General features: G+C 46.1%; 1 protein-coding gene across 1 annotated transcript; it reads right to left on the minus strand.

Annotated features, from left to right (window-relative positions):
- Positions 1 to 759: 759 nt before the first annotated feature.
- On the minus strand, positions 760 to 13271 carry LOC104408919 (limbic system-associated membrane protein-like; the record flags this gene model as incomplete). Its single annotated transcript, XM_010018659.1, has 5 exons — positions 13197 to 13271; positions 11742 to 11907; positions 7820 to 7940; positions 6744 to 6892; positions 760 to 795 (listed from the first exon to the last, which is right to left on the minus strand). Coding segments are annotated over exons 1-5 (547 nt in total), but the record flags the coding sequence as incomplete, so codon positions are not given.
- Positions 13272 to 15046: the final 1775 nt, after the last annotated feature.

A 15046-nucleotide genomic window follows, 5' to 3' on the forward strand; every position in this document is an offset into this window, starting at 1 on the left:
CCCTGCTTTCAGATGCTGGAGCCTGCTTTCTGGAAGTGCTTTTGCAGAATCCCAAGGTTGCATCCAAGCGTCTCAGGTCGTGCTGCATGGACCAGAGGCATGCTTGGGCGGCACAGAGAGGGGAAAAACACTCAGACCCTGTTTCGCCTTCCTACCCTCTTCCCTTGAAGTGAAGCAGACAGTAACACCTCACCTGTGCATCTCTTTCCATGCTTTCTGCCTCAAATGCAGCATGATGTGACTGGCAGGCTTGGTAGGGGTGTAATGGGGGAATGGGAAAACAACGTGCTTCATTGTAAGCAGTTTGCACATCAAAAGTGAGAAAACCTCCTGGCAGTGATTTAATTTTTACCTTCTCATTTGTCCCTTCCACTGTCTCTGTAAAATTTTAGGTCTGCTTATGCTGTTGATCCAAATATGTGAGCAAAGACAGCTTAGGACAGCTTAGGACATATTTGGAGCAGGTCTGCGGACAAACAGAACCTCACTGAAGACTGTTCAGACCTGGTGAGGACACAATGTCATGGATTAAAGCTTTACTAAAGTTTGTTGCTGTTTAGTTGATTGGTTTCTGAAGAGGAAAGGGGGAAGGATGAGGAAAGTGAGCAGAAGAGACCAAATAACATGTAGACAAGAAGGGAAAGCCCTTATTTTCCTGCATTTCTGCCCTGTTTTGCCCGTCCCTAGCTCTGAGCATTTGTCAGGATGACGGAGAATGACCCGGCTAATGAGCTACTTCAACATAAAACATATACTGACCTGGAAAAGGATTGGGGAGTGTGGGTAAAACTCGCTCTAAGGGGGGAAAAAAAACAATAAGCAACATGCAGGAGAAAAGGACAAGCCACTTTTCACACCAAGCAAGCAGCAGATACAAACCTGATGGAGTTGTCCATCCCCAAATTAGATGAACTAGCGTAGGTTTCATATACAGAGCATTTTGCTAGCAACACACCTAATACACATCTACATCCCCTGGGACTGAGAGTCAAAGAGAAGTCATTTGAAAAACTAAAGAAACAATATCCACACAGCAAGAGGGATTAAGCACCTGCAGTGAATGTGATTGGAGCTGATGGGCCATATCTCCCCTCTGACTTTCAAGACCACTCATGTCATCACAACACAGCTCCTTTTAGCTACACCTCTGGCTGGAAGCTAGTCTTAGCACAGAGGTGACTTGTGGAAGTCCTCCATGGGTAGCTGCTGCCTCACCGGAACGTTCTCCGCAATGGATTTCTTGCCAGTGACAGGTTCCCTGAGGATCTGGGCATGGGATCAATCACCCTGGTGAATCCTCAAGGGCACCCTGCTTCTTTTGAGCTTTTGTCTTGTGAGACGAACACAGGTTTTGCAGACTCATCAAGCTCGAGTTGTACACAGCCTGCTGCTTTGTTTATAGGGGTTTTACAATGCGTCCTTGGTACACGTCACAGCAGGACTTTGTTATACATCACTGCTGGCTTCACGCCTTGCTTCTTCCTCACAAGGATCTCAGGAGTTGCACAGACACTGATGGACACTGGTGTCAGAGACTTCAGTCTGAGGCTAACAGTACTGTTAATTCCATTTTACAGGTTGTGCAGTTGATGCACAGAGCAAGGAAGCAATTTGCCCAGGGTGAATGCTGAACTGTCGGCAGAGCCTGGTGCAGAACCAAGACTGACTGATCACTGGGTCTCCTTTCATTACCTTCAGAACTTGCTGGATGCCTTATACTGACTGAGACAAGTTCCTACTCATGGACTGATTAGGAGGTAGACATTTAGCTGTAGACATATGCCACTATGCAACAGCTGATAGGCCTGGGGCATGGAGTTGTCTGCTGGCTTACCTGTAAGTACGGTGCTAAGACGACTGCTGATGGACATAGAGCTTGGCAGGATGCAATGGTACCTGGATCCAGGCCCAGCTATTTGGAGGCCAATGCTCTTTATACAGCACCCTTGGTGCAAAGATCTCCTTTCTGACTCACTGGAGCCCATGGGGACATAGCAGGTCAGGCCCACCCCTGTGACACAGGCAGATCTCCTGCCCTCTGGTCTCATGGTGATAATAGAGCTGTTTGAATCCACAGCAGGCACCAGAGGAGATTGTCTCTTGCCTAGGAAATACACAGCTAGCCTGGATCCCTGCGTTTATGTAGCAACAGGGGACTATTGTTCTGCGAAAGCAGGCTGTTGTGCTGACATGACTTCCTTGTTATTTAGTTTGTTTAAATAACTCAACTCCCCTTTACCTCCTTCCCACACAGCAGGCTGCAGACTGCACAGCATAAGCAGTTAAAGCAAAGCACTACAGCCTCATTATCATGCTGCTTTCTATTCAAGGACTCTGCCTCTGTTCCCTTCACCTGCTGTGCCCTGCCTTTATTGCTCCACCTTGGCTCATTAGCCGTGTCTCAGCCTTGCCCTGTCTGGCTGTCACCCCAACCACTTGCCCCCTTCTCCAGGGTCTCCCCGTTACTGAAAGCCCCTGTGAAAACATGAGGGTTGCACTTAGAGCCACAGTGATGCTCCAAACCTTAGCAGCAACCACCATAAGCAAATGCTCAGGTGCCACAAGGCATGGGCATAGAGTTAGGAGAAGGGGTGTAAGTGTGTGCTGTGTGTGCCAGGGCACTAAAAGATGACGACAAGTTAGCTGCCAGTGCCAGCAATTCTTAGGAATGCACCTCTTGCTGCAATCAGAGCTGTGGGACTGTAATGATAACTCTACCCGAAGCCTCTTGAGGAGGGAAGGGTGGGATCCTGTCTGCTGCTGCTGCTTCTAATTGGCATAGACCTTGCCAGCTGCTGCTTCATCTCTGTGTTTCCTTACTCCCTGAAGGGTGCAGAGGATGCAAGCCGCAGAGGATGCGACAGGGGACCTGCTGAGGTGGCAGTCTCCTGTAACTGAGACAATTTAGCCAGCAGAACTGCATGAGGATGTGTGGCATGGCCCTGTTGTCTCCTGTTTTATCCTCTGGGATAGGCTAGCTCAGTGGGAGGCAGGAGTCAACTCATTTGGGAAAGCTTTCATTTCTTTTCTGTGTCTTGCTAGAATGCACCAGGCGCTTCTATGGTGCTTCTGTGCCTGCTTCTATGGGCCTGTGTGTGTGTGCTTGTACACCACAGAGGTGTACGTGCATGTATACATACTCACACACACATAAGCCTATGTGTATATATGCTTGTACAGCAGATGTGTATCTGGTACATATACACATATTTACACTTGTGTGTAGCATGGGTTAAGACACGAATTGAGACTTTTAGTCATAATGCTTTTCATAGCACTCTGTCAGCGGAGTGGAATGAAAAGCAGCACGTTCCCTCTCTCCTAATACACTTAGGAACAAAACCCTTTCCCTTCAGTTGTGGCACTACTTCTCACCTCTGTTGCTCTGTGATGGCAGCCCTGGCTTGGCCTTTCTGTCAGCTAATTTTCAGAGAGGTCTGTTTTACTGCCCCTTCCCTAGGGCTCACTGTATTTTGTGCTGTTCCCAGGCCCTGCAAAGCTGAATCAACCTATTCACTAATGCTGCAAAACATGGTCTTGCCTCCCAGCTCCTCATACCCACAGATGTGTGACATGGCTTCCCCTCTTGCATGGGCTCTGGCGCTTGTTGAGCCTTGCCATGAACTAATTCAGCTCAGTACAGCAAAAGAAAATGCTTGGTGGCATTTTGGGCAGTGGTTTAGCAGGTTGAACTGGCTCAGTGGGTTGGCTACCAGAACAAGGGAAACAACAAAAGCACCTGGCAGAGAGGAGGGTGCACAAAAGGAGTGGGGAAGGAAGGGATGGCAGCAAGCTGCTAGATCACTTGTATCACCAGAGTGTACCCTCTCTGCAAACATATTCCATATTGCTGTTGGAGAAGGGTTCCTGGGTAAGACAGACCTTTGGTATGGCCATTTTGATGTCATTGTAAACTCCAGGAGTGAGGGATATAAATCTCTCAACCTACAGCAGGCAATCCTGCTGCTACATCCTTTAAAGAAGATCACTGGCTATCTATTCATACAGCTCAAGGGAGCTGCTTTTGTATTTTAGTGTATCTTCTACCTATGGCGTTGACATCCAAGGCACTCAGCCTCTCCCAGAGTTTTTCAGTGCTGGCTGAGGTTCCCTGGAACAGCAGTTGCCCATTTTCCTCTGCTGCTAAACTATTCTTTCACATCATTTTGCTACCTCCCCTTCTGTCCTCCACCTCAGGCAAAGCTGCCAGTGTCTTCCTATTAACTCTCTGGTTGTTCCTTTACTCCCGGGTGCCATTCTTCTTTGTGTTGCAATTGGACACTGAGAAACCATTGCTGTATCTGCCTCCTTAGTGGGATGTTGCCCTACGGTGAGCTTGCTCTCTGTTTGAAAAAGAACCAAAATCTCTGATTCTAAGGATGAAAAACACTCCCAAGTATTTGAGTATCTGCTGTACCTTGCAAACACTTGGCACTGCTTTATTTTTCTCCCTAGGTGTGTAGCTGGGGGTGTATTACCTGTTATTTCAGCTACTGCATGAGCACTACAGCATTTTTTCCATCAGGGCTTATGCTGCTTTCTTTATGAGGCTGGATTCCCTTCATTCATTTCCCCCCTGATTTCTTAACCGTAGAAATTCCAGCTTCAGTCTGCCTGAATTTACTTATTTTTCTCTCTTTTTCTCTCTTCCACACTAACTAGAAGGACTACAGAGATTTCCTGAAACAATATGAAGCAATTGCACACTGAAGACACAGGGATTAACTAAGCAATAAAAACAAGAGTTAGAAACAGCCCACTGGAAATCATCAGATTTCTCTGCACCTCCATTCTTCTGGCTCTGATGTTTTCCAGCATAAACAGGACTTGAATTTCTTAGGTGAAAATGGTAACCAAAATCCAACAACTTGAAAGAAGGAAAGTTTTCTTCATATGCATCAAAAGGGACTAAATAGGACCCTTTCTGTTGCAAGTTATCTTTTATAGTTGCCACATTTCCTCCTGGAAAAGTCAACAGCAACTTGGCAAGATCTCCCTGGGTGTCTTAAGGTTCTGCCGCTCATTTTACAACCATGGGTAAATCACTTCTTCACTCTGTACCTTAGTTTCCTACTGCAAAATGGTGCTAATAACACCCGTTTCTAAATAACTTGTGATGTTAAAATATTCGTTGCTAGCAAATCCTTTGAGATCCTTTGAGGTGAAGCTCTGAAGTCATGCAAAATGCTTCTCCAGCAAAACCAGCCCCCCAGCTAAAATCATGTGTGCATACATACATTATTGAATTTTGTCTCATATTTTGTTTCAGTGATGCATTTCAGCTCATCTGTGTAACAGGAACCGAAAGAGAGGGCCAAATTTAGATTTCAGCCACAAATAATGGATGCTAAACTTAGCGTTATATTAATATCAGCAAGAACAAATCTGGAGTATTTGGAAATTGTGTTCCAGATTGCTGCCTGAGGATTTTATTTGAATCTCATGACAGTCACAAGACCAGGGTGAAAAGACTTTCAAAGTCTAAATTTGCTTTGTGTGCTGCAATGCCACAGGAAATCAAATAGATGTTCTTTTATGGTAATATTTGTTCTTTATAAAAGAAGCCCCACAGAATACATCCAGATTTTGCAAAACTTCAAATTGCCATGAAATGAATCCAGAGGTGGTAAACAAAGAATGCCACTGGATTTACCCTTTGGCACTACATCTGTTAAAACATAACCAGACCAAAACATCGCTTTTCTGATGATTAATCTGACCACACAGAGCAGAAACTGGACTAAACTGCATCACATACTAATACTGCTTTACACAGCTTATCTGTTTTTCTGTTTTAAAGGACATTCACGTCATGGCCTGAGTGTTTTAATTCAGTCTGGGGCTGTCAGAGGAAGACAGCCCTAAGCCACTTTTTCCATCTTTATGTCCATTCGTGTGAGGGGGTCATTCTGCTGCAGTCTATTTCCCGTGGCAATAACAATGTGTGGTCCATGTTAAGCCCAAGTTTTGGACCTGGAACTAGGAACTGTCTTTTGAATACACCACAGTTCGTACCTGTGTCTGGGTGGTAGGTGAGGGGCTCCTTCAGGGTCAGCTTTGAATCAGCTGCACAGTTCAGAACCAGCAGGTAACCCTCCTCTAGAGTTTGTTCTAGTCCCAGCTTCTGGCTGTTTACACTTACTATGACCAACTCAGTAATTGAAAGGTAGCAGAATGAGATTTTATTCCGTATTTCATCTGCTGATTACCTTTCCCTCCATGTTCCTGACGGTATGCCCCTTTAAATCATTCTGTCCTTTCTCACTTCTTTTCCTTCCACTTTCAAACCCATTTCTCTTTTTCTTGACTCTCTCTTGTTCTCCTCAGGCTCAGTGGCTAGTTCTCTCCATCTCTCTGAATTACTTGTCATTTTTCAGCTCTCACAGACCCTCTGAGCCCTGGCCTTCTGTCTCCTAAAGGGGCTGTCATTCTAAAGGGGTTTTTGTTTCCAGCTTTAAAACAAACATGTTTTTATTATTTTAATGAAATCTGACTTCAGCAAAGAAAGTCAGTCAAAGGGCTTGACTGAAAACCTTTGAATTTGGCTGTTTGTGTTTCATGACAAGTATGAACATGTAGGTATCTGAAGCAGAGCACTGAAAGCCAGTTCAGTGCTGGAGATTTGGGGGAGAGTGGGGATGGCAAGCAGATGCTTTCCTGAGTTTTGGTCACTGGGTGCTTCCTACACAGCCTGGTCTTTGTGAGAGCAATCAGAACCTCCCTTCACCCTCTCCCATACTTACTGTAAAGGTATAGGCTGGCATTTGTGACTCCCAGCTTGTTGGCAGCCACGCAGGTGTAGTTCCCATAGTGCTCCTCAGTGACGTTGGCCACCATCAGCAGAGACTGGGTCCCCGTGCTCTTTATCTCCAGACCGTTGGCGCTGTTTATCCTGGGAAGGCAGGAGAAGAGGTGTGTGTAGTGCAATGGCAGTTGTGTATTGGGAAGGAAATCACTGCCCAGCAGGCAGTAAACCAAAGTCATTCAGCCTACCTGGCAGGTGTGGGTGGAGGGAGGTAGGAAGGAGATGTGAGAAGAAAGAGACCAATGAAGGCACTAATGGAAAGCAGGAGAAGGGAATGAAAGGAGGAAGGAGTGCAGTAGGGTGAAATGCTACCAGAGAAGCAAGAAAAGACAAGGGAATGGAAGGAAGCCTTTACCCAGCACCAACTAACACTTGGAAATGAACACATCATGGCCAGATGAAAGCTAGTCACACTTGACCAAGAGGTTTTTAGTGAAACACCAATTCACATGTTCCAGAATGTGCATATACCAAAGCTGAGTCACCCCTGCGCCTGTGCACACGGGTCATGTTGAAACCTAGAATAATAACATGACAAGTAGATGCTCAGGTATAACGGACAGATCCCATTTCTCTATTCGTTTTCTCTTATATGCAAATCTAGGTGGCTCAGGTCACACAGATGGGGGAATCCTGCACCTCAGCAGCTCCTTCCCCTACATGAAGGGCACCTAGAGTGGCATTACCTACTTGGAGACTAACACTGCCTAGGTTCTGTCTGTATTATGGGCTACTTAATGCATGAACATCATCAGGAAGCACTATTGATGACTTAGTTGTGTATTGGCCCATAAATAACTTGAAGACATGAGCTCCATCCTCTGCATTTCCTTTAGCATCCCTAGCACAGAGAGGGATTTCCTCCTCTTGGCTCTGATGAGTCTGATGGGACCATCGTGACTTTCATGGTTTGTAAAGAGTCATTTGTTTGAGGAGAAGAGCTGGGGAGGACCATAGGTGATTCCCTAAGGATCTGAAAAAGAGAGGAGGGGAGAGGTGAGCTAAAGGTTTTACCTGGTATCGTCTCTGTACCACTCGAAATCAGGTGTGGGCACTGCTGACGCCTCGCACCGGAGTAAGGCTTGTCGTCCCGTGGCCGCTTCATTGCTCTTGGACTCTGTGATGGTGGGAGGGTCTGCAGGAAGGAAGCACACGGTCACATCACACACTTCCATGTGGAATGAAACATTGATACTATGCCAGGGGTGACTCCTCATGCAAACCATTTGGGCCAGTGGAGGCCCATGGCTGCTTCTTGCAGTGGCAGATGCTCCCCCTACTCCTCTGGCGAATACCTGCTCTTTGAACTCTCCCTAATACACTGTGTTAGCATCACTCCTTACACGTGCTTCTCTTCAGCAATGCTGGATAAAGTGCTGTCATAAATGCACAGCCATACACAGGCACAGTTAAGGTTAATGATGGACTTCTGCAATTTATGAATATTCACCTATGGAAGTCTGGTTCACATGGGCTCATCAGAAAGAAGACTTCATCAAGGGTAGAGGAAGACAGCAAAAGTGAAAGCGATAAAGTAGGAAGTTAACACTAGCTTGAAAAATATTTCCCATACAACCTCTGTGTCTAACATAAAAAACTGTAATAAGAAAGGAAAAGAATGAGGTAACATGTATAAGAGAAATACATTCATGGACTGAACAAGAAGAGCTTAGCAGGATCTGTGGGTGTGCCTCTGAGAGCCAGACCACTTGTTGAGACACTCCTCTGAGGTGTCTAAGGTTATAAATCCTGCCCAGACCTTCCTGGACATCATGCTTTATCACAGGCTTCCTTGTGGTTGCTCTGGGTAAAGCTTGCTTGCCTTCAGTCCGGCACAGTGCTCCCACCTCTTCTTACTTTGAAGCCTGGTGGTTGCTCCATGGGCAAATATCAGTGTGCTCCACTGGAGCTAAGTCTCAGGGCTGGCTGCGGGGCAGGTAGGGTAGGCACCAGCATGTTCAAGCCCAGCCCTACGTTCAGAATGTTAAGTCACAAGCTTTATGTGTTAAAAGGCAGATTCTTTAATGCCTGGCTGCTGAGAGGGATCAGGGAATAAGTGCCTTGTCTCTCAACACAAATACTTGCATACCCTGAGATTACGGGGCTGCAACTCAGACAGCTAAAGCTGAGATTCCAGTTACCGTCAAGCATACTCTACATTTACAGGGCAAAGCTCTGCTCTCTGTATCCATCCCAGCACCAAAAGGCAAAAAAGGAATCAAAATGGATTGTCTCAGTCAAAGAAAAAAATAACTCTGTCTGGAAAATATATGGGAAGAAGTTTGTTTGTGAACACATTAGCCCTCTCAGTGTGATCCCTTTCCTGACCTTAATCGGGATTTTATGCAGGGCTTTAGGGATATTGCAGTGCGCCCTCTAACATCATAAATATTAATAAGTGTACATAAATAGGATCCTACATTCACAGGCTGTGGGTTCACGTAAATATTTTAATTTGGGAAGGAGGAGGGGTGATAAAAGGATAGTGAAGGTGATTTTTTAAGCATCCTTCTTCGATTTTTTGTTTCGAGCCGTATATCTTCTTGCCATCTGCAGCGAGACAAACCTTTTCCATTTCACTGGAGCCAGCAGAGAGGTGAGTCACAACATGAACAGGCACCTTTCTATGGGCCTAGAAAACGACCTCGGCAGGCCCCTTGCCCTTGCCCATCCACAGACACCCTCCTTGGATATTGAAAGGACAGAGCCCACAGGGGTAGCCAGGATGTACCTGAATCACCACCGCTCCTGTTAGGGCACTGCTGCAGCGCTCTCCCAGCACAGGGGCAGGCACTGGCCTGTTGTTCTTGGGAAGCAGCCACTCTGTGTTCTGCTGTGTGCTGCTGGGAAAGCCAGGAGTGGGTTCCCTTCAGCTCTTTTCCCTCCCCAGGCCTCAGTTTCCCTGTCTGTGATGTGCAAGGGCCATTACTCGGGAAGCCTGAAGGTGGTAGTGTGAGACCAAAGCAAGGCAAAGCTCTCTCCTGCAGTCCTGGCTGACGAGCTACGTGCTCCACAGTCAGTGGATGATAAGAGGTGGCCAGGCAGCTCCTGAGGTTGGGCAGGTCCCGTTCTTCAAACTTACTGTCATTTTCCCACTTTCTGCTGCTTACAGTGTAGTTTGAGGAAACGAGATAAGGAAAGTTGTATGCAAATGTCTAGCTTTCATTCCCCAAACAGAACTGATTTTGTTTTCCTGCGTGTGGCCCTCCTGACCTCTTAGATTTTTTTCCCTTTGTTTTGAAATAAAAGCTTTGTCCTCAAGGAATCTCTAGGTTGCTTACATTACAAAGTAGGCCACATAATATTACAATACTCTATCGCATTATATTTTCATATATTCCAACAGTAAAAAGTGTTTTAAGATCTCACTGTAACACAGTTATTATGAGTTGAAACTAAGTCAAAATGGAACATTCTGACTTGATACAAACAATCTGTTTCAATCACATTAAAAGCATCATTGAAATTATGTTTCACAGAAATATTTGAAAATATTAATTGGTTCTCATGGAATGTCTTGGGTTTATAAACTCAGCTGGTTTTGACAGGAAAAAACCCTCAACAGTTTTAGTGCAGAAAATCTGTTACTGCAGCTTCACATCAATGCCAAATTTGGCCTATGAAGCAGCCGGTATTAAACCACTGCCACCCACTATCTAAGGGAATTATAACAAACTGTGCATGCTGAAGATGCTGCAGGGAGCCTATAACCTTGACTTCTGAGCATGACAGACAAGTTGATACGATGTGATGGCCCAAAGGGAAGGAACGAGACAAAGAGCAAGATTGGTATTAAAAGGTGTTAAATTCACCTTTTAATGTGGTAGCAAATTAGACTGGGATGGGCTGAAACACTTGCTGCCATCAGGTCTGTGCCTTAACCCATGCTCCGGAGTGCTGCTCATGAATCAAGGCCATGCATATGCACCCTGAAACATGTCCATAACCATCTCCAATTTCAATTTAAGTTAATACTCTGGTCTTTAAACTGAAGAAGGTCAAGAGAGGATATACCTCCCATTCATCCATCCCTGCTGCAGCAGTATTAGCCTCCAAGCAAGAAAACAGAGGAGGGATATGGGGATACTGACTTTAAATCACTCCAGTGTTAAATATGAGCAATACAAATATGGAGGTGGACATAGACACATGCAGGATTGTAAGAGTAATGGCAGTCTGAAATATCTCGTGTCCATGTGAGAGGAGCACACCGGCAGAGTGGAATTAAGCACATATGGGTGATGGGATCAGTGCCCTACTCATACAGCTATGGGTATAAGCCACACAGCTAACTGTGCCTGTCAGTGGTGATTGCCATATCCTTTGGTCAAGCCCCTTTCTGGGTTGCATTGGTGCACAGAGGGTGTCTTAGAGGCCTTTGTGCTAATGACCTTAAACCAGCATCAAAGTCAAGTTTTTGCACCCTCTCATTAACTTCTCATTAACTTCATTAGCTTCTTCCACACATACCCCCAGGACCCTAAACTGTGATACCCCTGGGCTGTGATCCCCATGCAGGCACTGCTGAGATGACTGGGTGCAGGCAGGCATGTGTTTGCTCTGAGCTGGCTGAACCCTCCCTTGTCTCTCTTTGCTTCCTTGCTGAAGCTTCTTTTCACGCTACTGTTCTCCCGAATATCAACGAGTGAGAACAAGCCATCGCCAGTGTTTCCGAGGGGAGAGACAGGGGCAACTCACAGCTCCTCTCTTTTTGTCTCTCTTACTCCCTTTTTCCTTCTTTTCTTTCATATTACCAGGTTTAAAGCACAGACTATACCCTATGATGTGTCTGATTGCAGATGGTTTCTTCGGCATCCCTCTCCCCCAGTTCGGATCACATAATATAAATCCAGATAAACCCCTATTTGTCCTAAAGTCACCCCTGCCTGTGGGCAAAGCTGTCCCTGCCGACCCGCTCCACTTGTGATGTACTCACAGTTCACAGTGACCCGGACTTGCTTGACGTCTGCTGAAGCAACCTCGTTGGCAGCTTTGCATTCGTACTTGCCCGATTGCTCTCGCGTGATCCCTAGGATCTCCAGATACTCTTCCTCACCTTCGAACTCTCTGCCTGGTAGGACAGAAAAATACAGATGGTGGCTCTGTTAGGCATTCAGATTTAGGAAGCCTTCTGCTAATTGCTAGGGAGGAATAATCACAATAGGGATTCTTCAAATATGTAACAGTCATGAATGATTCTAAAGTTATTTCAAAAGCTGTATCAGCAAGATACTAGTGTTTTATCTAGTTATGGAAAATTTGGGTTCTGGAAACCTGGAAAACCAAAGCCTTGATCTCACAGGCTGTCTAGGCCAAGCAGCAAAATCTCTACCATGTAAGACCAGAGTAGGTTCACTGGTGTGATGGCTGAGTACTGGGGACCAAAGGGCTGATTCAGGGCTAGCAGGGTCCTCAGATTTGGTGGTGTATTGCCAGCACCCTTTTCTCCACTGCAAAACTGGGGAAAATGTCTTTCTGTCTCTCAGAACAACCAGCACCCTGACGTGCCATCAATCAGATCCAGTTAAACACAGCCAAACTGAGAAAAACAAAGTGTAAACTGATCTGCAGAGACCAATAATCATCATGAATCCCTGATCTACTGCACATACGCTATGACATTTAAGCCTTGCTGCCTTGCTAACACAGTTTTGAAAGCCCTGGCTTGAGCATCGGGGTTACAGTTGGGGGCAGGACTCAGGGGAGGGCTGTAGCCTTGCTTTTAATTCACTGTGTGACCTTGGGTGAGTCACTCCCTCGCTCTCCCTCTGTCAACTGCAGCTAATAGCCCCCCTTTCCCATCACCTCCTGGTCAGAGAAGGGCGGTGAGGTTAACCCATGTAAAACACGTTAGAATCGCTGTATGAAAAGTGCCAGGAAGCGTGAAATATTAGGAGTGGTATATCTACCCTATTCCTTCAGGAGGCAAAGTAAAGGCTCCTCCTGGAAAGAATCTGAACCACATTAGTAGCAGCATGAAGGGCGATGCTTCCTTCCTTCGGGAGGGCTGCAAACAGTGGCCTGCAGCATAAAAACCACAAGCCCCAGTTGCATGCGTATGTTCAGAGAAAGCATCCCCCAGCCCTCAAAAGGCTTAAAGCCAGATTTCAAAGCAAAACAAGAAAAGATCAGCTCACAAGGGCTCCCATTCAGGTTTCTCAGAGTGTGGTCGGGTTTTCCAAAGCAACTCTCTGCCCAAAAGACATTTTCAGCTTGAAAGATGCCGAGCACTTCTGAAACCCTGCCCACTTCATGTAAGCGTTTAGAGTTGTTCAGTGGAGTTCAAACAGTGCCTGCGAGGACGGGGCTGTTGTCCTTGGCTCTGTGGCACTGTGTGGAAGCAGTGGGAAAGCCCCATCTCTGGAGCTCAGGCTACAGTGAATCCCACTACCCAGGCATAGGCTTGCTGCAGCACACTGGCCAGGTCAGGCTGGCTGCGCACACTGGCGATGCCTGCAGCGTACATTTCCCTTCTGCATCAGAGGCAGGGACTCCAGCCACTACAGAATCTGCTCACAACTCTGCCCCTTACACAAGAATTTTTGCCTTTTCTGTATTTTTTCTTTTCCCCAGGCAATTTTCAGGACCATTCTAGGGGAAAACCATCCCCCGTCACGGAGGCTCAGCATGAAAACAGCAGTGTACCTATTAAACTCATGTAAAGACAGTGTTTTCCCCCTCTTTCAGTGGGGCTATCCAGCAGTCCCTTTTCCAGCTCTTACCAGATGTTCAGGTGAGTGGAATTCTCACTGCTATATCTAAGCCTTATAACTGTTGAGATGTGGTTCTCGCATCCCCTAACAGTCTGCCAAAGGGTTTTAGTGCATGGCAGTAATGTATTTTACAGGGTAGGGAGGCAAAGTTGGCTCCTGATGCCCACCCAGTGCTCCAGGGCACAGGTCTGTGCAGTAGGGCTGATGCTATGGAGTGTCAGTGCAGAAGGAAGCAGAGTGGGATTTTCACAGGTACTTTTATCGCTGCAACTCATGAATATTTTAGGGAATCTTAACCCCTGCAGGACCAGGGTTAGGTGAGTCATAGTACTGGAAGGGACTTCAGTCAGCATCCAGGCAATTTCCCCAGCTTCAAGGCTGGACACATAGGTCATGTCAGGGAGACAGCCATACTCTGCCCTGCAGCCGCTCCAGACAATCTGTTCCTGTGCTTTACTGTCCTTACCACTGGAGCAGTTTCCCTGAAGTTTGACCCGAGTCTCCCTTACTGCAATTTAAAGCTATTATTTTTGTCTTAGCCGCTACAGACAAAAAGAACAAATCATTCCCTCCTTCTCTGCAATAGCCTTTTATCAACTTTTAAATCACTTATGTTCCTCCCTCAGTTGTCATCATGTTTTTCCCCTTCTTTCTTTCTTTGGCTGAACATTGCCAGGGTCTTTCAACCTTCCTCTGTAGGTGAGGGTTTTTTAGACCCTAGATCATTCTTGTTCCTTGCTTTTAGACCTCTCTGACAAGTTCACATTTTTCTGCAAGTGCAATACCCCAAACCGAACACAACGTTTCAGATGAGCTGTTATCATGGCTGAACACACGTGAAGGATTGCATTGCGACTTCTGCACCGTGCCGCTATCTGTACAGCCAGTATATTGTTTGTGTTCTTGCCAAAGCATGATTCATTTTTGGTTGGGAACTCTTTTAATTCCCAGATCTTCTTATCACATATTGCTACCTGCTAATAATGCCCTTTGAAAATCCCACTCCCAATTTGAGCTGACAACCAGCACTTCCTCCCTTTCACAGCAGCACTCCCAGTTGGTAGGTCAGCCAGTTGACTGGAAAGTTAATCAGACATCAGGGAAAGACTCACAAAGAAAAGGTTAAAATGTAATTTGCCTCTGCTTTGCAAATCATTTGCTCTGCAGTTCTGCCTTGTTTATACACAGGGTTCATTCCAAGTGGGACTTGCTTCTCCTGCAATTTGCCCTTGTCACAAGACTGTCATCGTAATGAAAAGAGGGTTGAGGGTGACTTAACCAACTCTAATGGAGTGGCACTCTCATTAAGGGTGCTGTTAATTCTGTCTGTCAGAGAACCACATCGATAGAGCTCCAAAGTGTCTTACAAGGGTACATACTTTCCTAAGGGAAGATGTTTTTCAACTTCTTCCCTGCATATGCATATGCACTTAAAGTCTAAACCGTGTACCAATTCCAGCAGGAGAGCTTTGACAGCTATGGACAAGCTTTCCCAAGACACAGCATCATAGAATGGTTTGGGTTGGAA

The sequence above is a fragment of the Nestor notabilis genome, unplaced genomic scaffold (genome assembly GCF_000696875.1).
Source record: "Nestor notabilis isolate BGI_N333 unplaced genomic scaffold, ASM69687v1 scaffold17567, whole genome shotgun sequence".
NCBI classification, from domain to species: domain Eukaryota; kingdom Metazoa; phylum Chordata; class Aves; order Psittaciformes; family Psittacidae; genus Nestor; species Nestor notabilis.